Here is a 25,860-nt window from a genome sequence, read left to right on the forward strand (position 1 = left end):
ATTTTTAGGCCTTGCATCAGTCAGCACATCCTCTTAGTGAGGACCAAAGGGACTGATTAGAACCATTATGGCACTTGTTAGGTAAAACAAGTGTGTTGGTCCTGAAAAGAGTTTCTCCTGAAGAAGGACTGCAGAAAACCACACACTTGACCTTCATATTTTTGTGCTTACCTCACATTTACATTTAATCATTAAGCAGATGCCTAAACCAACTTGCAAATCAGAAATATAGCTATTTAATAGCTTTATTAAATTTTCGTATATTTCCTACCTGTTAGATCAAATATTTCAGTTATACTGTCTTTATTACATCAATTTGGAGATTAAATTACATTAATTTGGAGATCAAATTTGAAATTATTACAATATAAAAAATAATATAGTAATTGTATACACCCCTCACATTTCAGCAAACATTTTAGTATATCTTCTCAATGGAAAATACTATAGAAATGAAACTTGGATAGATTTTAGAGTGAGTCAGGTGCAGAAGCTGGCTTAAAAAAACAGACGCATGATCGTGCCAGCATTGCTTTAGAGGTTGCAGAAGCGGAAGGTCAACTTGTCAGTGCTCAAACAATACACCGCACACTGCAACAAGTCGGTCGTCTGATGCTGGCTCGCAAGAAAGCCCGCAAACAGTTTGCTGAAAGCAACCTGTCCAAGAGCATGAATTACTGGAACCATGTCCTGTGGCCTGATGAGACTAAGATAAACTTGTGTGGCGGCACCCTGATGAGGTGTTCCAAGAAAATTGTGTCTTGCCTACAGTCGAGCATGGTGGTGGTATATAGCATCATGGTCTGGGGCTGCATGAGTGCTGCTGGTACTGGGGAGCTGCGCTTCATAGAGGGAAACATGGATTCCAACATGTACAGTGACATTCTGAAGCAGAACATGATGCCCTCCCTTCAGAAACTGGGCCGAACGGCATGATAACCACCCCAAACACACCGCCAAGATGACAACTGCCTTGCTGAGGAAGCTGAAGGTGACGGAGTGGCCAAGCACGTCTCCAGACCTGAACCCTATTGAGCACCTGTGGGGCTTCCTCAAGTGGAAGGTGGAGAAGCACCATGTGTCTAACATCCAGCAGCTTCATGATGTCATTATGGAGGAGTGGAAGAGGATCCCAGCAACAACATGTGAAGCTCTGGTGAACTCCATGGCCAGGAGGATTAAGGCAGTGCTAGATAACAATGGTGCTCGCACAAAATATTGACACTTTGGACACAGTTTTGACATGTTCACTTAGGATGTACTCACTTTTGTTGCCAGCTATTTTGACAATAATGGTAAAATTGTTTGTACATAAATAATTTACGTTTTAGTGCTGTCAATACGTCGTTATTATACGTTTCAGTGTGTATGAAAACGTAAGTAAATGTACTAAATGTAGCTACACTTTATGTAAAAATACACAAGTATTCTCATGAGATCACACTGGATATACATCACAATTGGGAAGAAAAGACTATTGCAACTCTCGTTTCATGGTGTCTTTAAATATAGTCAAGTACACATGAAGGCTATATATTTTATATAAACTACAAAAAACAAATACATTATATGTATATATATATATAAATTCTGATAATAAAACAAAAAAATAAATAACAAATTAAAAAATTCTAATAATAAAACAAAGATTAAAAAAGCATAATAAAATAACCTAATGATAAAAATAATATAGTTTTCTTGCTAAAGTAGTTTTTTTTAAAAGGTTTCAATGGGTTCTGCTGCTTGTCCTTCCGTCCTTCGGATGAGACGTAAAACCGAGGTCCTGACTCTCTGTGGTCATTAAAAATCCCAGGATGTCCTTCGAAAAAGAGTAGGGGTGTAACCCCGGCATCCTGGCCAAATTTGCCCCTTGGCCTCTGTCCATCATGGCCTCCTAATCATCCCCATATACTGATTGGCTTCATCACTCTGTCTCCTCTCCACCAGTAAGCTGGTGTGTGGTGGGCGTTCTGGTGCAATATGGCTGCCGTCGCATCATCCAAGCGGATGCTGCACATTGGTGGTGGTTGAGGAGATTCCCCCCTTCCATATGTAAAGTGCTTTGAGGTCTCAGAAAAAGCGCTATATAAATGTAACGAATTATTATTAATTATTATTATTGTCTGAAGGTTGGACATTTGTTCCAGCAACCATTCACTGTTGATATGTAATATTGATCTAAATTGGCACTGATAAGTGTTATATGGAGAAATGAACTGGGTGTGAAAATGAGGCTGATGAAAAGATACTGTGTGGAGGCTGCAGGGTTCATGTTTCCAGAGACTATGGCAATGGAGAAGGGAACAACACCTCCTGAAACAGTGAGATGAATGATTCATACATTAAATTGCCCATAGTCTTCAGACAATATTGAACTGATTATGTTAGATCAAATTTGACGAATGTCATATTAAATAGGAGATATTTTGTGTATGAGAGGCATTTGCACCTATATAAAGTTGTTTTAAAGCCTACATGTGATTGATGTGATATATTTGGAGCTTAAATAGGCAACACTTCCTTTAGAAATAATTCAGGGCCGTGTGAGTGTGTAGACATGTATGTGTTTATGTCTTTCGGAATGAATCATTTAAAATTCGTGTTGCCACAAGGAACAGGATGATCTAATTGATTATGCATATTGTCTCAGACATTAACACAGTGCGTGTTGAGAGAAAGAAAACAACTCTCCACCGCCGTAACATCCTGAGACTCACACTTCTTACTGCTTTTAAGAGTGTAAAGAATAAATAGAAAGAATATATCATTCTTGAGTTTTTTTTTTTCCATTATAGGCAACTCTCAACTTCTCTCTGCTTGCATGGATGTGTGGGAGGAAGACAAGAATCAGGATTCAATTCGCAACCAATGGTGAAGTATAGGATTTTTGTGCCACCACAAACAGATAGTCCCGTCCCAAGCTCACACCATCAGTTGAGCCAGAAGTATCATACTTGATAGCCTCGACATCACTAACGTGACCAATAATTTCCTGAAAATTGTATACAATCTATTTATTACATAACTTCTGCTCCATGGTGGCTCTTTGCAGGAAGTAGGAGGACTTTTAATATAATTTCCAAAATGTCTGCATTTCGTGATGCACATTTTGCTGGGAAATCAAGTACAGCAAGAAATGGTTGTCTGTTGTTATTTCAAATGTAATATTTAAACAACTTATGCTGACTTGATATTTCATATGTTAATGATAGAATAATTTGCTGAAGATAATACATTATTATATAGAACAGGTCTGAAGTACTAAATACCATTATTTTATTTTATTTAAATTACTCATTATAATGCAATTTATATTTAAATGCAGTTATATTATCATATTTAATTATATATTTATATCCTTTGTTTGGCCCTAAACTTTTTTTTTTATTATTAAAACAAAAAGTGAACAGAAATGTTTTAAAGATAGTAAATGCAATAAAAATGTGTTTCATGTTGTGATCAGTCAATTACAGCAAAAGACTGATGTATGCATAATTATTATTATTATTGCAAATTTAGTCTAACATTTTCTGACTGTTATGTACACAGTGTTTTGGCTTTACAGAAACTCAATAGAGAGTCAATAGACAGTCGTGTTACAAAAAGTGGCGAATCAGAGAGTGGAAAAGCAGATCAGATTAATTAATAAGGCTATTGAAGTATGAATAAAATTGAAGGTTGTTCACTCTGTGTGATAAAAACTCATTTGTGAAATTTCAGCCTGGGTGACTCACAGAAGCAGATGAAACACCATTATCTGACCCGCTGTTAAACCTCTTTCAACCAAACCTCCCCATTCAAACGGGCTGTTACACAGGAGGGAAGATGGCCCAGATACCCACTTTTACCATGGCAGCATGAAAAAATTACCCACTAAAAATAACCCTAACAACAAAGCACAAAGTTATAATCCATTCCGCAACCCAGCTGTAAAAAGTGTTGCTTTCATTGCTCATCGATAAACACGTTACAAGAAGTCCCGGCGGCATGCAGCCTAGATCTGGATGCAATGTCCTACATGACTTTCAAGGGACTCGATTTAGAGACAATACTGTTAGTTTACATGGGATTATTAGATTATAGATTTACAGCAACTCACCAATAGAAACTACCCAGCTGTGAGTTCGAAACAGATGACCAGGCAGGTGTAACTGCTACCTGTAAATAGGAACACAGCCATCAATTATTATTCATATTGATGCTTAGCTGGGGTTATTTCAGATTTTTCCTGCATTTGACCAAAGACATACTGTGTATTTCCCCAAAGCACCAAAACTGACCTGTTTATGTCAGTATTTCACACTTGCAAGAGGCATTTGTGGAACTACTGTTGCCATGGAGTTTTTTTCTTGCATTTTCTCTCTTGTTGTGCCACTGCTGTACATTTATGTGCTGAAAAATAGTGCTAAAAGAGCCACTTAGTTCTTCAGAAACATAAGAACATGGAAGAATATAAAATGTATGAGAAAACCTTAAGCCCTCCTGTAGTCAATCATTTTGTCCCTTAAAACTCATTTTGATCACCAAAATGGCATATTTAAACGTTTTTCTTTCCAGTGGAATTATTTTATTCATGCCTTAAAAATAGCTTGAATGTAACTAAGCCCCACCTCCACTCACTCATACAGGCTCCTCCACAAGTCGATGTATCAGAATGATAATGAGTTTTATGTATCGCTCTCTACAACGTCGGACACATAGCGGTAATTAATATGATTAGCCTTTTGCTTGACTACTTTATCAAACAGCCAATAATGTGTTGCTAATGTTACATGAACCATATGTTCCCATTCGCCATCTCAGAGTCTGACAGCCCTTTTAAAATCAGCATCCTTAGAAACGCTTTGAACAACTTAGAATGTCAGTGGAGAAAGGCATATTTCATCATAACAGTAATGTCCATCGATACATAATTCACTTGCTTTATTGCTAAATTTACCCAATTTTTCATATCAACAGAAAAATATACTAGGATAACCTGACTTCTCTTGAGACTCTCCTGCTTTAGTTAAAGGGGTCATATAATGCCATTTTTGTACAAGCTAATATGATTCTTTAGGGTCTAAATTAAAAGTTTGTAATATACTTAAATTAAAAATGCTCATTAGTATTGTAAGAAAACACAAATTTTACCTGGTCAAAAACAGCTCTGTTTTCAGCACGCCGTTTAAGTGCATGTGTCTTTAAATGATAATGAGCTTTGCTCACCCCGCCCCTCTGTTCTGTGCGTACACCGTTTGTTACACAATAACACAATAACCATAACGCGTTGTTCATTATAAACGTGGGATTATGAATTATATTGAGAACGTCGTACATAGAAAACATGCCGTAATGTACCCTGAGTGTAAACCTCAGCCGCATTCATCGTGAAGCGTGCAAGCGATTTGCAAAGATTAATATAAATATTAATATAAAGGTTAATAGAACGTTACACTCACTTCAGTTCTTCTGGAGGTGCAGCAAGAACACGAATAGTTGGTACCGATCCTTTTTTCAGGAGCAGCTTCTTAGCAAAACCAGCTTTATACTGACCTCGTTTATAAAGCAGTCTGGTGAAATGATTTGCGCAAACATGAAAGCATTGACGTTGATCGTGGGGAATATTCCCTTCGAAAACAAACTCAGCCACTGCGTCTTCAGCGGTTCGGATATAGGAACATCAAAAAGACTGCTGTGTTTGTTATTACACCCAAGAACAGAACACCACAATCGCTTATGGCGCTTTTCCGCTACACAGTACCAGCTCGCCTCGGCTCGACTCGACTCGGCTCTGTTTGGTTTTCCACTGTGTAAAAGTTGTACCTGTACCTGCTTCCAGGTACTTTTTTTCGTACCACCTCCGGCAAGGTTCTAAGTGGGCTGAGGCGAGCTGAGGCGATACTAAAATGTGACGTGAAAACACGGCAGACTGCTGATTGGTCAGAGAGAATCGTCACTATTCACTGCGTCATCATTGCACGCGCCAGACGGAGTATCCTGAATAAAAAACAGCAAAAACAAAAACAAAAACATCCAAAAACAGCATACACTCGATTTCCTCCTTTGCCCTGTGTGTGTGTGGGTAGCGGGTGTGTCTCGCGCGTCTCGCGTAAAAGATTAAGTCACGGCAGTTTCCTGTGGCGTCGCTATGACGTCCAGGTACTATTGTGGAGGTACTATCTGCAATGGAAAACGGAGCGAAAAGCGAGCCGAGTCGAGCTGAGTCGAGGCGAGTCGAGTCGAGCTGGTACTGGTAATGGAAAAGCGCCATTAGATGCCATTCTGCTCATAGACAGTGCTCCAGCGTATCAACAATGACTGCGCCGGTCCGCGCGGACTATGATTGACAGCTCGCTCACGAGCGAGGGCGGGTCTGTGTTGAAACGCTGCTGTCTATCAACAATCGTGGGAGGGGCGTCCGACCATATGACGTCACACGGTCGAGCGGCTTGATTTGAGATGGGGGAAAACATATAAGAAGATTTAAAAAAAAAAACACTGGATGGATTTTTAGCATTTTATGATGGTTGTGTACAGGCACTGCCAACACACATTTCAGTACAATCAACTTGTAAAAGTGCATGTACCATTATATGACCCCTTTAATTATCTGCTAAAGCCCGCCCCCCTCGTGACGAGAATGGTTACAAGGTAGTTTGTGACGTCAGAAACACCAGCGATTTCAAACTGCGTTTTTGAGACTGCCTTTTGGTTCATTGCAGTTTTAAGGAGAAAATACTCAGCAATAGTGTGGACTTATGAATTTGCACTGGTCTGTCTTAAAGCATAGTCTATTAAAACACCTTAGACATATAAACAACATAAAAACTGAAAGGGTTTTCATAATTTTGTTAGTTAGTGTTGTTTCAAACTCTCATGTCTTTCTTAAAAGAAATGTTGTGCCTTGACTTATTATAGATTCGTCAAGTCTATGACAAAGACTTTAATGTTTAACATTTAGATAGGCTATTAACTGACGTTTAGGTCCCTCCTGAAAATCATGGCATAATTTGCACATTGTATATTAGATTATTTGAACAATTCTATGCGAATGTGTTCCCTGATGTCCCAGTTAGTCTAATTAGATTTCATACAGCTGGCATGAGACGCTGGGGGTTTCGTGAGATGATTTTAGGGAACTTATGAAGCCTTTAAGTGATTAATAATTAACTGGCATGGGCATCCAGGAATCCGTGCGGACTGCTTCCCCCGTCTTAATAATAACATGCACAGTGAACATACACGCACATACGGCAGATCCTTCCCAGACAGCATCATTCATGATGCTCATAGTGCGAGGCTCGTGCACACTCGTCAGAGATGCGTTCGTGTGACAGGATAGGCTACTTTCCGATTGATGCGTCATAGTAGTTCTCAGCTGTATCACTTTTGGCGCGATTCTGGAGATTTAATTCTGACATCGGAGACTGATAGAAGCGTCCGGTTAGAACAATGGACTGCACTTTATTGGCATTTATTCGGTGTAGCTGGTAACTAATGTTAGGTCACCTGTGCGAGCAGGTAGGTCCCCGAGAATATGCGTAGACTGTCGGTTTGAGAAAGAGGAATTGACTCAGAACTACCACACACACGCTTACATAGAGGGGTAGGATGGCAAAAGAAACGCGAGGTAAGTTCATTCATCTTCTCGTGCGAATGCCTCCGCGACGCGGATATGAAATTAGCCTTCTGTTGAAATGCATGTCATCTCAGACGGTCATCGATGAGCCAGCACGCGCTCTTTGACTCACTGACACAGCTGGATATTTATAAAATCTCAGTGAATAACAGCCAAAATTAAGTGTTCAGGCATTGTTAGCCTACACATGTGATTTATTTGTCAATATGATTTAGGATATTTGTAATTAAAACTAAATGGATTCAGGTTATTGACTGTTTATAGCGAAATGAATTAGTTTATGTGAATAATGCTTTCATCACATTATTATTATGCTGTTTTTCACATTATTTTGATACGTGTGCATGTTTCCGGTGAATCTGCTCACGCCCACTATAGTCTAATGTCTAGCTTTGGAGACATAAGCTACCAAATGAAGCTTCTCAAAAGTTTATGAGTAGCCTATCATTTGAAATGTTCATGTATCAGGGGTGTGATGTGGTTACGCTCTGTCTCGAGTGAGGAGTGAAATATCATGTTTTTCCTTTTTTTTTTTTTATCTGTCATGGTCCACACTGACACTGTCAGTATTTACAGCCTTAATATAATTTACAGGATATCATAAATGGCTTTTTTTTTTATTTTTATAAAAAGAATAGGTATGCACTGTAAATAAATAACAACAATTTAACTGGAAAACTAATATAAAAATGATACAGTGAAAACTGCAAGTTTATATGGTATGGAACATGTTATTATGTTAACAGAAAAATAGATTTAATATTATTTTAAACCAGTGTAGAAATTGAGGTTTATGGATATGTTATGGAAATATTACGAATTACCACATCATTTATAGTGACAAATTATATTCAAAACAACAAACAGTATCATTATATCAACTTAAAAAAAACAGTAAAAAATGATCTGATAATATTTTTTTTCCCTTATTGCATTATTTTTGCATTATCTTTGTGTGCAAGATTATGTGCCCTTTTTTAGTGCACCATCTGTATTATTCTGGTAGTCATCAGTACATTTTAAGATATCAAAGAAGATTTTAATATTATTTCTATTCATAATTTTTTTTGGTTATCTGCCTGTGTTTTTTGTTTACTGTAACATTAATAGAATCTTTTGACAATGTGAAAATACTTATTTGTGGACATTTTCACATTCTTCCACAACAAAAGTTTCCCAATAGTGAGGCATGTGCGTGTTTTTAAAGACCATGTGTCACATGGACAATGCTTTTTCATGCAGTTTTTCATTTTATACTTTTACCCATTCAGTGACATAAATGCAACGCTGTTCATATGGTTACCATGAAAATGTGTTCATTAAATTTTACCACAGTACAGTAGATGTTATTAAACCCAAATTTGTGTGGCCATAATTTCACAAAGAAAAGTGTGTGGCCCCATACACGCTATATTTTTTAATCCATCTAATACACAAGTGAGAAATGAGGAAATCTCAATGTATTTAGGGACAATTATTGGGTCACAATTAGGGTCATGTAATGTTGCTTGATTTGATTGGCAGCAGAGTGCAAAGCAAAGGAAATTTCAATCCAGTTTCCCTCAGCTAACTATGCGACACTCTGTCTCAAAATGTGTTTCAAGTACATCAAACAGCCCTCGCTGTCTCATCTGATGTGTTTCAATAGCCTCAATTAACCCGTGTCTCTGTCTTATTGAGCCTCACTCAGTACATGTCTGATCAGACATACAGTAATTACAAACACAAAGGCACTGTTGTGCCCTGTGAGTGATGCTCTTGTTTCTCTGGTTATGGTTGCACTGGCTCAGCCACAGACACTGGATTGGACAGCTGTTTTGTCTGATGTTTTTGTACTGTTTTGTCAGAGAAGCATTGACAGAAATCCTTGTGATGCTGTAAAACAAAAGCAATCTGAATATGGATAATCATTATCATATGGTTAATTAATATGAGATTCTTGCCCTTTTCCAGAATGGGTGTCGCCTTTCTGAAAGCAAAACACAGTTTATTTTCATGCGAAGTTTACTTTACATATTCTTCATGTTCAGGTGTTAAACCAACTTGTCTGTCTTTTTTCCTTACTCTCTCTTCACTACCCACAAAGTTAAACCACATCACATAAGTTTACAGAGAAATGTAATTTAGTTCTAATTGTTGGTAAAATTGCATGTAATTGCTTTAAACGACTGTGAGATGGAAAGATAAATGGAGAAAGAGTCAATGGGGAAAATCTGGCACTACAATGACACTGTAACCTTAGTTCTTAGGATTCTGTCAAAGAATGTTATGTTATGGCTGACAACCAATAAATGCCCAATATTACAATTCTATGCTATTTTCTCTTAATATATTAAAAAATAAATCAAACAAACCTAAATAAATATTTCAAATGACAAATTTTAAATGCTTCAAGTGAATTTAGGCATCACAACATTATAATGTACAGTATGACAAATGGATAATAGTTTGAGATTTGCTTATTAAATATTTACTATTTAAAAATAACCTTATGTGTTAGATGACGGTAATTGTAATCTAATGGGAAAATGGGGGAAATAAGCATGCGCAATTTAAAAAATCTCTTCTGACATCTAATATGGTACAGTATATTGTAATATGGTATAATAAAAATACATTGTATTTCCTCAATTCTTTTATATAAAATATTAACAATATAATGATATTTACTATGAATGTGCAACGTCTCCGCCAAAATACCATTGTTGTTGCTGCATTAAATAATGGCATTTTATGGATTATAGTAACGTCGACACTTTTTCACATTTTTTTGCTAGTCCTTAAGTATGTTTTTCCACTCCAGTGAATGTCAACTTTAATATGAAATCAACCACCTTAAGCACAGAGTCATTTGGGGTTCCAATGTAAGCTCACAACACATTTCACATAGCTCTGTTCAAATTGGACTGGGTCATGCGGTCGAAAGCGGCCTGCCCTGCGCTGTTCAGCGGGTTCTGCAAGTAAATTAGTCATGCTGGTTTTTCCGCCTCTGGAGCTATTTTTTACAGTCTATGCTCTGGAGTCTATGGCTTTTGTCGTTTTCCATGTACAAAAGAAAATGGCAGCACATCATGTAAAATTACAATTTTTCAATTTCACAGTTGCACAGACTGGGAAAATGGTCGTACAAATGTAATCAAAGTCTGGTGATTTCTTTCATGTGTTTAAATAACAGAAACATTTCTGTCCGTTAAATTCATAACCCTAACAGCTCCACAACAGTATAAAAAAGCAACAGATGTACATTCACATTAAACAAATTTCACAATAAAAGCACCATAAATGTTACAAATATTTTGAAACTAGGCTTAGACAGTAGCTTTGTGTGAGAAACAAGAGCAAAATTTAATGTCGTAATTACTGTTATTTCGAGGTTCATTCTCATGTGTTGTTACGCAGCACGTTTGAGCTTCTGCAAGAACCAATGAGGTTCATTCTCATGTGTTATGCAGCACGTTTGAGCTTTAGCAAGAACCAATGAGGTTCATTATTGTGTTACGCAGCACGTTTGAGCTTCAGCTCTTGTGTTACACAGCATGTTTGAGCTTCAGCAGGAACCAATGAGGTTCATTCTCGTGTTACGCATCATGTTTGATAGAGATGCACCGATTGATCGGCTGGTGACCGGAATTGGCCGATTTTCACGTGATCTAGAAAATTTACCCATATAAACTTGTTTTTATTATTCAGTTTGGGTAAAAGTACTATATGGTGTTTTATAAAAAAAAAAGAGTAAACTAGTCAGAATATACAGTAGAAGCTTTCTTTTAGTTTAATTTTAATTAACTTTTAATTTCCCACACCAGGAGTAATTTATATAGTTGCATTTTATAGCGATTATCTGTTCAAAAAATTTCTAAGTTCTATGCAAAATGTTCTATTCAAGACAAGATAGAAAATAAATATTTGTGTGTGCTGTAAAGTGGTTAGAAAAAATGAAATCGGAATCGGTAAAAATCGGTATCGGCAGGTCAAACTCAATGAAAAATCGGAAATCGGAATCGGCCAAGAAAATTGCAATCGGTGCATCTCTAATGTTTGAGCTTCTGCAAGAACCAATGAGGTTCATTCTCGTGTTAATCAGCATGTTTGAGCTTCAGCAGGAACCAGAGGTTCATTCTCATGTGTTACACATCTTGTTTGAGCTTCAGCAGGAACCAATGAGGTTCATTCTCGTGTTACGCATCATGTTTGAGCATCAGCAAGAACCAATGAGGTTCATTCTCGTGTTACGCATCATGTTTGAGCATCAGCAGGAACCAATGAGGTTCATTCTCGTGTTACGCATCATGTTTGAGCTTCAGCAGGAACCAATGAGGTTCATTCTCGTGTTACACATCATGTTTGAGCTTCAGCAGGAACCAATGAGGTTCATTCTCGTGTTACGCATCATGTTTGAGCTTCAGCAGGAACCAATGAGGTTCATTCTCGTGTTACGCATCATGTTTGAGCTTCAGCAGGAACCAATGAGGTTCATTCTCGTGTTACGCATCAGGTTTGAGCTTCAGCAGGAACCAATGAGGTTCATTCTCGTGTTACGCATCATGTTTGAGCTTCAGCAGGAACCAATGAGGTTCATTCTCGTGTTACGCATCATGTTTGAGCTTCTGCAAGAACCAGTGAGGTTCATTCTCGTGTTACGCAGCATGTTTGAGCTTCTGCAAGAACTGATGAGGTTTGTTCTTGTGCGTCAAGCAGGTTCGGTGGAGCTTCTGTTTATGTTCGCTGATCAAAGTTTAAATGTGAATAAAAGCCTAAATTCAATCTGTTCATCAAATGAAGCAATCGAGTCTGTTCAGAAAACTTTGACTAAACCGCTTGATTCATATGGATTAGGTTTTTATCTCTTTATGAACTTTTTGAAGCATTAAATTGGTAGTTGCGCAGCTGTCAATGGAGTGATAGAAAGCTCTCAGATTTCATCAAAAAGATCTTCATGTGTGTTCTGAAGATGAATGAAAGTCTTACGGGTTTGGAACGACATGAGGGTGAGTAATTAATGACAGAATTTTCATTTTTGGGTGAACTAACCCTTTAACTCACAAAATTCTGTACACCGCACGGGCTGTTAAAGGTCTATTTTTTTTGTAGGATTACATTTCTTGGTTCTCATTTGAAGCCTTAGGGCATCAGCTTATAAGAATCCCTCAGTGGAAGCTGGTTTCTCAGAGCACCAGCAGGGCTGAGTGTTACTGATATAGCCTAGTGATATAGATTTAGTCACCCCTGTCCACTGCAGGTTCCAGACAAGCAGCACATCCGGACTTCTATCTGTCTGATCAGAGACTGATCCTTTGTGTCAGAACTGCATGTGGCAGACAGCAGGTAAATATAAAAGCAAGGACACATCTGCCGAAAAAAAGAAGAAGCTAAAGACAGGGGCGGAGAAAAACAGAAAGCTTGAAACAAAGTGCAAGAAATAAAGTGACAGATATAGTCCAAGACAGAGAGGTCAAACACAGTAGAGATAGAGATATAAACATTATAGAGATTAAACTGTATAGACATTATACAGATAGAGATTCTTCAAATTCATCCAGACTACTGCCAGTATACCCCCTGTAAGTATTCTGCCAGACTACATTTCTCTATTATATTACTTAATGCCAAATAGCTCAGTTTCTGCCTGTTGCTGGTGTATTGTATATTTTTAATGTTTTAAGGATAGGCTATGTCCTCACATCTGAAATACAAATTTCAGTTTGCAGTGTTGATTCAATGTCAAGATCTGCCCTTGTCCTGTGGTTTATAGTTATAGTCAATATAGTTAAAAAATGCTAACAGCAGAGGAGAGCTGTTCTCTGGATTTGTTGTGCAAATTCTGCCATTGGCTCTGTATGATGCATTTTAATAAGGAGAAGATGTTTAGTGAAATTAATTCAGCTTTAGAGCTTTAGCCCAGTGGGAGATAGACTTTCATCTTGTAGCCAACATAAGGTCAAAAACAAGTAATGTATGAATTAAAGAAAAAAAAGAATGAACTATTACTTCAGTCAAAGTTCTATTGTGGACAGGTTTTCAAAAAAAAAAAAAAAAGAATTCCGTCGTGGTTAAAAGCTGTGAGAGAAATAAAAGTATTGACCATCAAGGAAAAAAAGTAAAAGGGCTCAACAACGAGCCTTGAGGAACTCCTGTATTGATGCTTGAAAGTCGCAATCAAAGTTTGAGAAAGAAGAAACTTGGCAGGAATACATGGAATAAACATAGTTTGAAGTGCCTGTTATTTGGAAAGAACAGGAGTTAACACTCTTGGAATCCAATGACTGAATGAAAACTGCCTTTAAGATGAATCATGACAAGCTCGTGACAACCTGATGAGAGTTGTTGACTGTAAGTTATTTTTTTTTTTACGTTACAGCTGTGACAGTTTAGCAGTGTAGAAATATCTACAACAGTTAGTTCAAAAACATTCAAATCAGCATTCCAAGAGTAATGTTATAACAGTCCAACTTAGAATCTTTTTTACTTTTTGCTTTTTTTCACACAAAAAATGTAACACAAATGTGATGTTTATCTAAAGTCATTTTTGCTTAGTAGTATGATTCAATTGGATGATCGAAGGTCAGCAGCAAAGACATTGGTTAATAAAGTGAGATTAAAAACAAAGCATAGTTTTGTTATTTAAAATATATTTAATAATTGCAGGTTTTCATAATGTTCTTCTGAGTTTACATTTAACTGTTTTTATCCATTTTGAGGAATACTGAATCTCAACATGTGGAAAGGAGAGGTGTCAGTCAATAAATAGGAAAACAAAGTAAATTGCGTTACTTATTTGAAAAAGTAACTCAGATATTTTGTTGTAAATTTAAAAGTAATGCATTACTTTATAGTTACTTGAAAAAAGTAATCTGTTTGTGTAACTTGCATTACTTGTAATGCATTACCCCTAACACTGCTCCTTTGCTTGTTTAAGGGTACGTTTACACGATAACGATATGCGATATAAGACGATATAAGTTTTCCCATTAAGTTTTCCGCGTACAGACGACACCATTGTCAAAATGATCACTGTTCACACGGATCCGCGAAAACGACTGCTGCCAGGCCAACACTATAGATTGAACACGTAATACGCATGTGCATGACGTCATAGGTTTCAGAGATTCGCGTTTTTGTTGTTTACACGGAGACCGGTTTCAAAAATTTGGAACAAAAATTAACTTTGAAGTTTTTTATTTGAGAATGGTGTTGTGTAAACAGCCCCTTAGACAAATTGTCAGTCTGTGCAGTAGTGGTAGGTATTTCTCAGTGACAGTTACATGGTTTCACCAGTAGGTGGCGACAAGTGGCGGTGTTTAAGAGTTGATAAATAAAAAAAAACGATGATTCATTCAGGAACTAAATGGTCTTTATACTATGTCATTGAACTATGTAGTCAAATGATTTGTTCAAAAGCACTCAATAATTCAGGAACAAAACAACACCTGATGTGTGTTGCAACACTTAAACTTTTGCTTTGTTTGGAACTTCTTGTGTTGGTGGGGCAAAAACAGACAAAGTAACTGGGAATGTTACGTCTAAAATGTATGTTTTTTTTATTATTGAAAAGCATAATAAAAGCAATACTATCACACGTTACCTTGTTACTCCGGTAACTTCTTAGACTCAGCTTGAATTGGGCATAACGCTTCTGTTGTAAAGCACAATCTTTTTAATTTAATATTATGATGTGGCTGATGCCTTTATTATCAAGTGCTAATGTTGGCACATAATTTAATAAACCTTTATTATATCACTAAGACAATCATCACCTCAACTGGGAAAAAGTAGGAACAAAAAAACATTCAGTAAATGTGTCTCTTAATAATACCAGAGAAATTAAAAAATGTTTGGTAATTAAAACAGGCAGGATGAGTGGGTATTTATAAATGAGTTTAACACTCATTTATGTAACACCAAGACAGAGAGTAAAACATGTAAGCTTACAGCATGTTTTACAAAATGAGCTGTTGTTTTCTGTCACATTGCCTTTTTCTGACTAGTATTTTTGTAGTAGTTTTGCTCTTGTTTTTCTCCAGATGTATTGGACTGAAGCCGAGTGTAGATTGTGCTACATGGTCAAAGGGGATCTGATAATGTTATCCTCTAGGATCTAAAAGCCCTCTGCTGCAGGCGCTCATGAGAGTCCTTGAGAAAAATAAATAATCTGGGCGGTTAAAGGACTGGAAAGAAAGCGTAACAGCACTAGGGAGGTCAGATAAAAATGAAGGTTCAAATATCGCCATCACTGGACTCAGAGTCAAAGGAAGTGTTACTGTATTGAATATTTTTCTGGCTGGAAATTTCATGAGGTGCAGAGATCATGCTCACCCATTACAAGCCTCATTTGAAAAGTAGCAAGATACCCTCACCAGATGTGAAACCATCTGCTTATCTGAACACAGGTATCCATCTAGAGCTGATCATTAGCGGGCTTAATGATATGAAAAAAAAAAAAGTGGCTTCTACAAAATAAACAGACCAAATTGACTTTCAAATAAAATTGTCTTGCCCGCTTCAGGTTGGTGGAGAGTTCCTGCCTCAAGTGGAGGAGTTCACGTATCTTGGGGTCTTGTTCACGAGTGAGGGAAGGATGGAACGGGAGATTGACAGCCGGATTGGTGAGCTTCTGCAGTAATGCGGTCGATGTACCGGTCTGTCGTGGTGAAGAAGGAGCTGAGCTGCAAGGCGAAGCTCTCGATTTACCAGTCAATCTACGTTCCTACTCTCACCTATGGTCATGAGCTGTGGGTCATGACCGAAAGGACAAGATCCCGGATACAGGCGGCCAAAATGAACTTTCTCCGCAGGGTGGCTGGGCGATCCCTTAGAGATAGGATGAGAAGCTCGGTCACTCGGGAGGAGCTCAGAGTAGAGCCGCTGCTCCTCCACATCGAGAGGAGCCAGCTGAGGTGGCTCGGGCATCTGTTCCGGATGCTTCCTGGACGCCTTCCCGGGCGCGTTCCACCGGTAGGAGAACCCGGGGAAGACTTAGGACACGCTGGAGGGATTTTGTCTCACGGCTGGCCTGGGAACGCCTCGGTATACCCCTGGAAGAGCTGGAGGAAGTGTCTAGGGAGAGGGAAGTCTGGGCGTCTCTGCTTAGACTGCTGCCCCCGCGACCCGGCCCCGGATAAGCGGAAGAAGATGATGATGAAATTAAATTTGATCTTATCTGTTTAATTATGTATTCATTTATACTCACTGTTTCGATTAATTCCCTCAGAGCTACCCTAAAGTCCATAACAACAATACACACAAAACAAAAACTTCTTGTAGCTATTATGGTGTCACGGTCGGTGGCTGTAATGAAACACGATGAAGATACTGAAATAGGTATTTAATACAAGGATCTAAATATTAAACCAGAGAATAACATGGAGGAAACACAACAATTAACACACTGACTTAAAACAATGCAAGGACCTATAACTGAACTAACTAACTAAAATAAATCTGTAACCGTAGAAACAAAAAGGCGGTGAAACTGAGGGAACATAACTAATTAACAAACTGGAACATGACGAGGAAACTAAATCAAACAGAAATACAAACACTTGATCCAGTAATACTAACACTTTCTCTTCTATTCTATTTTTTTTTTTAAGTTAACATGTACTGCGTTAGATTAAACTGAGAAGGGTCATAGCACTTGCATATTGTTGTCCTACTGTTAGTTTAACTGCTCTACTGTTCTCATTTGTAAGTCGCTTTGGATAAAAGCGTCTGCTAAAGGAATAAATGTAAATGTAAACAATAAACACGACAAAAACAAACTCAAAACGTGACAAGCAGTGCCTTATTCGCATATTTAGGGGTTATGTAACATAATTTCTTCAGGCGTCATATTTTAGCCTACATGCTGAAATTAATTACCACATAATATATTCTGATAAATCATAGATGACATGTTTGTACTAAAAAATGTAGTGAGGCATATTTTAGATGCATCACATGGAATTGCATAATAAACCTTTCATATCTATTTATTCAACACATAAAATTAACCTATTTTCATATATAAATGAAAGTTAGCTCATAATCACACAGAATGTATTCCAATCCTATTTTTGAAGTCCCTGCCTCCAGAAATCTCAAAAACAATGTTCTTATTTTAGATTTTTTTGATATAAGCAGTTATCAGCTTTGTGGCAACACACTCTTTCATAATTTCTTGTTGCTTAATAAAAAATAAGGCATTTTGTGAAAAGAGAAGGGAAGGATGCAAGGAAGGAAAATGAGGACGGAGGAATCGAATGAAAGCTTTTTTATACATTGGAATACTTGATCACTCGAGCGTCACTTCACAGCGTAATCAGCTCAAAGGATCTGTCCGTATGTTGTTAAAGTTTGATTATTTAAGAAATTCATAATAAATAATAATAAAGCAAGATACCCTGTTGAAATATGTGAGATGTGTGGTTTATATAAACTGCAAAGGTAAAGTATAAATTAAAATTATTATGACCGACGTGAAGGGGGAGGAGAATTTATACGTGCGTCACGTTTAGTCGATAAAACTCTTCCGCATAGGAAGAACTCATGACTCCTCAGGAAGCCTCCTCAGGAGCGAGGAAACAAGGAGGGATATTGAGAAGCACCCAAGGTTTAGGGATGATTTATGATGCCTCCTCCCCACGGTTCTCCGAGTGGTGTTTTTTTTTATGAAGAGATGGACCTTTCATTTTACACTTGTTGGGACCAGTTGTTTGCCCCTCTCGCTAACATCAACCTTAATTCTGCTTGAGTTGCCATGACAGCTGGTTGTCAACACTGTCTTTCTGTCAGTTTTAAATAGATGGTCAAATTCAGGGACATTATGCGCATATTTTGTTAGAGGGGGCAATAGTGGCGTTCCTGGCTCATTCGGTGCCCTGGGCAAGTTAAGAATAGGCAAAAATACATGTCAAATATAAAATAAACTCAACATACCTATATGTTAAAAATTATAAGAAAATGGAATAGACAAATATAATATATGAATTACTGCATTCAGGTCTTTGTTTAGAGTGTGAGAGGACAGGGTTTAAGTTTTTATTTGGAAAAATTCCCTTTGTGTTCCATGACATAAAAGCATAGTTTTTAAACTTTCCATTCATCAAAGATTCCTCAAGTGTCAGGGTATCCATAAAAATTGTTAATAATATCAATTGATTGATAAGAAATTATTGTTTAAAATAATTTCTGAAGGATCATGTGACACTGCATGCTCTGCAGAAAAGAAATAATTTTGTTGTCTTCCCTGTAGAAAAAGTTGATTATTTTCCTCCAAATCAGAGAAAAGTGGTAGAGAGTTGGTATGCAAATTATGGTTTTGAATTGTGAATTCATAATGTTGCTATCTGCTTTGAAAGGTTTGATTGCACAGGCTCAGATGTATTCCAATCAATTTCTGAATTCCATTTGTTTTCGGACAAAGCTGGTGAAATAACTATTGATTCTAAAGATCAATTTAGCAATCTTTTTATCCTGCCCTGGAATGTAATCCAAATTAATGCATGTTTGATATTTTAGCAGAGGAAATGCATTCCTAACATTCTCTTTCCTCAGCTTAGTCTTTCAAATGAGCTGTGTTCGAAGACAAGGTTGATTGGACGGTCGGATAACATTTTGGTTTTCAGCTCTTGTCTGTGCCAGGGAAGTTTTCAAGGCAACTGCAAGTATACCTCAAAGAACCGTTAAATGAATCACAGGTGTGTCCGAGACAGAGGGGAGTGAGAGATACTTAGCAAAAAGCACATCATTTATCATTAAAGTGTGTAATTAATTTGGATGTCATCCAATCCCAGATTAAAATTCAGACACAACCATAAAACATTTCTAGATGAAATTGCCTGAAAAGGGTAAACACTTCTTTGAGAGATCAGTTATCAAAGCTTTGCATTTCCATAAACTATTAATATTCTACTAACATTGACAGTTGTTGTGATGTTAAGAGTCGCTGTTCTTTTAGTTGCTCTATTCCGCATGATTCTTCTGCCGCGACCAAAGAATGAAGGACATTATGCAATATAACCATCAATACCTATTAAAGTAAACCTATTCAAAGCCCTGTTTGCAGCTCTGTGAAAGTCATCTGTCGGTACACAGCTTTTGAAGTCTTTTATCCTCTCTTTTGGCCAAAAATCTTTGAGGAACTGCAGTTCTTTGTTGTACTTTTAGACCCAGCGCATACAAATACATTATTGCTGCAAGCACTGAAATTCCCAGACTTATTAAAATCCAGGCTTTTGTTTATGTTTGCATCTATTCCTGGGTATATTTCCGAGAAACAAACCAGAAGATGAATCGCTTCATTATAACCCCACAGGGGAAGGCGAATGAGTGTTTGTATATGAGAAGGGGCTTAGAGACATCATACTGTACACTGTAATACCTTTTTTAATAAGACGAGATGAAGGTAATAGATAATAGTGTCTCAGCAGTAAAAGCTCCAATTAAAACTGTGCTGCTTGTATACCATAAAAAAATACTAATTAAATCTTTGAATTAAAAAAAAAAAACATGCAATTAGCTGATTGCTTGACATTGGTAAGATCATGCAAATAATTGCTCCTCAAGTTAGAGAGCTAAAACTGAACATTCACTGATTATGTAAACTACAGCGATAGAGAGTGAATTCCGCGCTTGTAGTTGTGTATCCTGTATGATGTCAAAACCCTAACAAAACATTTAATTGTATTGTAAGTATACAATGTGCATAACACTGAAAGGACTGAAAGATTTTTTAAACTCAAAGACAAGTTGCATAATCATAAATTAGCAGCAGTATTGTTTCAAGTGTCACGGTTATGGACTCTTATTTTGATGTTCGGTGTTGTTTCCCTTAGTTCCTGTTTCCCGGATCTGTTTAGTTTAGGTTTGCTTGGTTGCTGATTATGTCCCTGTTTGTTTTCATGGTTACTTATAATTATCAGCTGTGTCTTATTTAGTTTATTGTTATCTCCTTAGTATTTAAGTCCTAAGTTTGGTTCTTTTCCTCATCCGGTATTGTCTTGTGTTGATTTATACATACAGTATAAGCCGTTACGGTGCTTTTGTTTTCTCCTGCGATTCCTGGTTTCATTTGATTAAAGGACTAGCTAATCTTTTCTGCATGATTCTTGCTGAGTACATTACATCAGGTGGGTGCACAGAAAATGACTCCTCATCAGACGGGATGAATGCCCCTTCGGAAATCTACCACTTTAATGAATGTACCTCAGTGAGCCTCTCATTAATGTCTAATAATCTTCATCAAGCCACCTCTGGAGCAAATGGCCTGTAGGAAGGGTATAATGTTTCTAAAAGACAGAAAAGGCAGTCTAGACTTATTAAACTGCTATCAACATCTACATCCTGATAGTCTAATTTCCAAAATGTTCGAAAATTGCTTAGGTAATTATCATAAATGCAATTGCTGTGGTAAGAATGTTTCAAGAATATAAATGTAGTCTCTAATATTTATTATATTATTCCAGTGCCACAAACTACCATTTCAGCACACTCTCATGGCAATTTATAACTATTATGTTTTGCCAAATTTGGTGGCAAATTCGTATGAGTTCTTACATTATCTTTCATACATTTTCGTATGATCTGCTTATGCCCCACTTATAGGGTTGGACCTTCGTGTTATTTTTTCTATAAATTGTATGAATTCATATGAAATCGCCAACTCATGACATTGGGTTGACCGCTCCAACAATACTTTTAGGGCTGAAAATAATGTAGTAGTTGACTACCATAAGGTCATATGTTCAATAAAATAAGAACACTTACATTATTTTTCTTCTCTCATTAGATGCTTTCTTAACAAAAACATTATAAAATGACTAAACTAAATCTAAGTGTTACAGTAGTGAATAGCCTGTGCTGGGTAGATAACCTAGAAATTATAGTCCATTACTGATTCCAAGTTACATGACAAAAATTGTTGTTAGTAACATAATCCATTACATTATACTTTTTAGGCAATACTTTTTTGATTACTTTTAGATTACTGTTGACCTAACTTGTTTATCACATTGATCGGCAGTAAGTAACCCAATGCATTAAACATGATCAAGAGGTTGGGTTACAGTATCTCAGAAACGGTTAATCTCCCAGGATAAGTTTAGAGAAAATTATGAGAAAACAGAAAAAAAGTTTAGTGAGCAGCAGTTCTCTGGACGTAAATGGTCAAATTAATGAGAGAGGTCAGAGGAAAATGACCAGACTTGTTCAAGCAGACAGGAAGGCGACAGTAACTGACGTAAACACGGACCACAATAGTGCTATGAATATGAAAACCTCTAAATGCAGAACATGTCAAACCTTGAATTGGATGGGCTACAACAGGAAAAGGTCACTCTGGGTTCAACTCCTGTCAGCTAAGAACAGGGAAATTGAGGCTATATGGACACAAGCTTACCAAAATGTTGGAAAATGTTCATCACTGAAATGCCTGTTATAAAGTACAGGTAATCTCATGATGGTTCTACTAACGTGATTCCCATATGATGATTTCCTTGTGAGGGACCCCCTTCCACAACATAAAGGAACATATGTATTTTTTTTATGTATAAAGACTCTTTTATAATTATAAACAAAATAATTTACGTTTAAACCTGTAAAATATCAGGAAAATATTTACTTTTTATTATGTTGGCACTACATCTTATCTGTCAATAGAATACAATGATTTGTGATTTATTTTCGACTAGTAAAATGGTAATAGTTTCAATTTTTTTATTTTAGTTTTATGATTTATTGTATTTCTATTCTGTTTTATTTACAAAACTATCTGTTTTATTTACCTAGTTTGTCCCTCAGGGTTCCCCATATCACAGCTTGAAAACCCCTGATCTGGCCAACCAGAACCAGTTCTGGTCTAGTACATACTGGCAGCCTACTGGACCAGCGTGCATTGGAGTCCTGATATGAAGTGTCATGCAAGATAATTCCCTGAAGATAAAAACGGGGCATAGTGGAACCAGTTGGATGTGCTTGAGGGGATTTATGACAGATGCTATAAGGCTGACGAGGATATAGCCACTGTCATCTTGATGTTATTGTTGTTTTCTTTGTTTTGCTGAGCTTGATGCAGCAGGATCAGACTGCTGTCGTATAATGTGTTCTACAGAGGAGAGATGGTCATCTAGGATGAAAACAAGTGCTTAATTGGGCTGAAGGCAACAGCTTTATGACCTTCAACCAAGAGGAGAGATTTGGCTCGGGAAGTCTTTACTTGGAGGAAGAAAAGCTTAGTCAGTCACCATTAAACTTCAAGTGATAAGTTGACATTATTGGATCAGACACAAAAAAGTACCTGACCCATTCGGTGTGATGCTCTTCAGCACACTTCAGTAGTTAAGGCAGCATAATTTGATGCGTAGAACATTACAAAAGATTACTTTGTCATCACAAGACCACTAAAGATGAGATATTTATTATAAATCCATATAAAAGTCAGTCTTGAAAATGCCTTGTGCTCAGCCGATTGTGTGCTTGACAAGCACACTTAGTGGCATGTCTGACAGGAGCAGTGCGTTCTTCTGAAGGACTTCAGACTTAAATACAAACTAACTTGACAAAAAATTATATATTTAAATATATTAATTATTAAGATGCAATTAACCCTTGCTGTGTACAAACTTGATTATCTAAATTTTTGTCCAAAAGTCCACACATAGTACATTGAACACAGAATCCTTCAAAGACTTTTATTATGGAAAAGTGTTGTCAAAGAATTGGTGTCAACATTTTATATAAATGGAAAGAAAGACATTGCTTGTGTTTATCACAAGATTATTGATAATTACTACATTGTTTTGAGTGGTTTTATTTTGTCTGTTTGTCTGTCTGAATTTCATTACGTGGGCCAATGTACAAGGACTAGGGCCAGTTCTTTCCTGTCTAATTATTAAATTTAATTAAATTATTTATGTTTATTTATTTTTAATTATTTTTTATAAGAATATTAATTGTCTGATATTATTAAGTCTGATGGGATATCTCCACTAGATTATGATAAAGAAAAATATTACAGAAAATGTCTAAGAAAAGAGTAGGTTAAAGGGGCACGTAGTTGCAAACATTTCTTCCACATTTCAAAAGATATAGGGCCCTCTCATACACCCGGCGCAATGCAGCAACAGGCAGACGGTCTGCACAAGTCGACTTACGCCAAAAGAGTAACACTTGACGATGTATGACGTAAGGAGTAGTGTAAGCTTTGACGTCTCTCACGGTTCAAACAAACAGGGCTGGGCATCAAACTCAAGCTCCTCCGACATTTCTCTATAAAAATTCTCGCTTTAGACTTCTAATTCGTGAGTGGTGTTTTGTTTTACTCTATCCTGCGCTTCCGCGTTCGTCAATGCGTCATGCGTCATGTCAAAGGTTACTCTTTCGCCGTAAATAGATGCATACATCCATCCATCCATCTTCTACCGCTTATCCGGGGCCGAGTCGCGGGGGCAGCAGTCTAAGCAGGGATGCCCAGACTTCCCTCTCCCTAGACACTTCCTCCAGCTCTTCCGGGGGGACACCGAGGCGTTCCCAGGCCAGCCGGGAGACATAGTCTCTCCAGCGTGTCCTAGGTCTTCCCCGGGGTCTCCTCCCGGTGGGACATGCCCGGAACACCTTCCCGGGAAGGCGTCCAGGAGGCATCCGGAAAAGATGCCCGAGCCACCTCAACTGACCCCTCTCGATGTGGAGGAGCAGCGGCTCTACTCTGAGCTCCTCCCGAGTGACCGAGCTTCTCATCCTATCTCTAAGGGATCGCCCAGCCACCCTGCGGAGAAAGCTCATTTCGGCCGCTTGTATCCGGGATCTTGTCCTTTCGGTCATGACCCACAGCTCATGACCATAGGTGAGAGTAGGAACGTAGATTGACTGGTAAATCGAGAGCTTCGCCTTGTGGCTCAGCTCCTTCTTCACCACGACAGACCGGTACATCGACCGCATTACTGCAGAAGCTGCACCGATCCGCCTGTCAATCTCCCGTTCCATCCTTCCCTCACTCGTGAACAAGACCCCAAGATACTTGAACTCCTCCACTTGAGGCAGGAGCTCTCCACCAACCTGAAGCGGGCAAACCACCCTTTTCCGACTGAGAACCATGGCCTCGGATTTGGAGGTGCTGATTCTCATCCCAGCCGCTTCACACTCGGCTGCAAACCGTCCCAGTGCATGCTGGAGGTCCTGGTCTGATGAGGCCAACACGACAACATCATCCGCAAAGAGCAGAGATGAAATCGTGTGGTCCCCAAACCTGACCCCCTCCGGCCCCTGGCTGCGCCTAGAAATTCTGTCCATAAAAATTATGAACAGAACCGGCGACAAAGGGCAGCCCTGCCGGAGTCCAACACGCACCGGGAACAAGTCTGACTTACTGCTGGCAATACGAACCAAGCTCCTGCTCCGGTCGTACAGGGACCGGATAGCCCTTAGCAAAGGGCCCCGGACCCCATACTCCCGGAGCACCCTCCACAGGCCGCCGCGAGGGACACAGTCGAATGCCTTCTCCAAATCCACAAAGCACATGTAGATTGGTTGGGCAAACTCCCATGAGCCCTCCAGCACCCTGTAGAGGGTATAGAGCTGGTCCAGTGTTCCACGACCGGGACGAAAACCACACTGTTCCTCCTGAATCCGAGGTTCTACTATCGGCCGGATTCTCCTCTCCAGTACCCTGGCATAGACTTTCCCAGGGAGGCTGAGAGATGCATACAGAAGCTAGTTATTTTAGTTGATAAAATTTTAAATATGGATATTTTTCTTACACGAATGCATCGTTCCGCTTCAGAAAGCCTTTATTAACCCCCCAGGGCCTTATCATGAATGGTTGTACTTTGATGGACTTCAAAACATAAACGGCCATTCACTGCCATTATAAAGCTTGGAAGAGCAGGAATTTTTTTTATATAACACCGATTGTATTCGTCTGAAAGAAGAATGTCCTTTCTTAGGATGGCTTGAGGGTGAATAAATCATGGGGTAATTTTAATTTTTGGGTGAACTATCTCTTTAATGGGGCACATAGTTGTGCAGTGCTTGGTGAAGAGTTTGAGTCTGTGCTCATCGCACACCATTTCAATCAAGGACAGCAGTGAAGTTCTAAATGACTAGGTGGTTGGTTGTGTCAGGCCTGAATGAGAATGAGCTGCAAATGGCCACTTTGTTTTCAAAGTGGGTCATGACATACTCAGTGGTAAGTGTAGATGGTGGAGAAGAACAGAGATGGAATGAAAAGGCATAAAACAGTTTGCACAGATTGAAGATGTTGAATGTGT

General features: G+C 38.2%; 1 protein-coding gene across 5 annotated transcripts in view; it reads left to right on the plus strand.

Annotated features, from left to right (window-relative positions):
- The first annotated feature begins 7,289 nt into the window (after positions 1-7,289).
- The window catches only part of plrdgb (PITP-less RdgB-like protein), a 95,926-nt gene continuing 77,355 nt past the window's right edge, over positions 7,290-25,860 (plus strand). For all 5 annotated transcript variants that reach the window (XR_014625187.1, XR_014625188.1, XM_084387481.1 and 2 more), the window contains exon 1: positions 7,290-7,612. Coding sequence is in view for 3 of the 5 variants with exons in the window: in XM_084387481.1 (XP_084243607.1) it covers positions 7,594-7,612 (19 nt within the window). In the remaining 2 variants the exon portion in view is untranslated. The remainder of the gene's footprint in view (positions 7,613-25,860) is intronic.

This window comes from Rutilus rutilus (genome assembly GCF_951802725.1).
Source record: "Rutilus rutilus genome assembly, chromosome: 18".
Lineage (NCBI taxonomy): Eukaryota > Metazoa > Chordata > Actinopteri > Cypriniformes > Leuciscidae > Rutilus > Rutilus rutilus.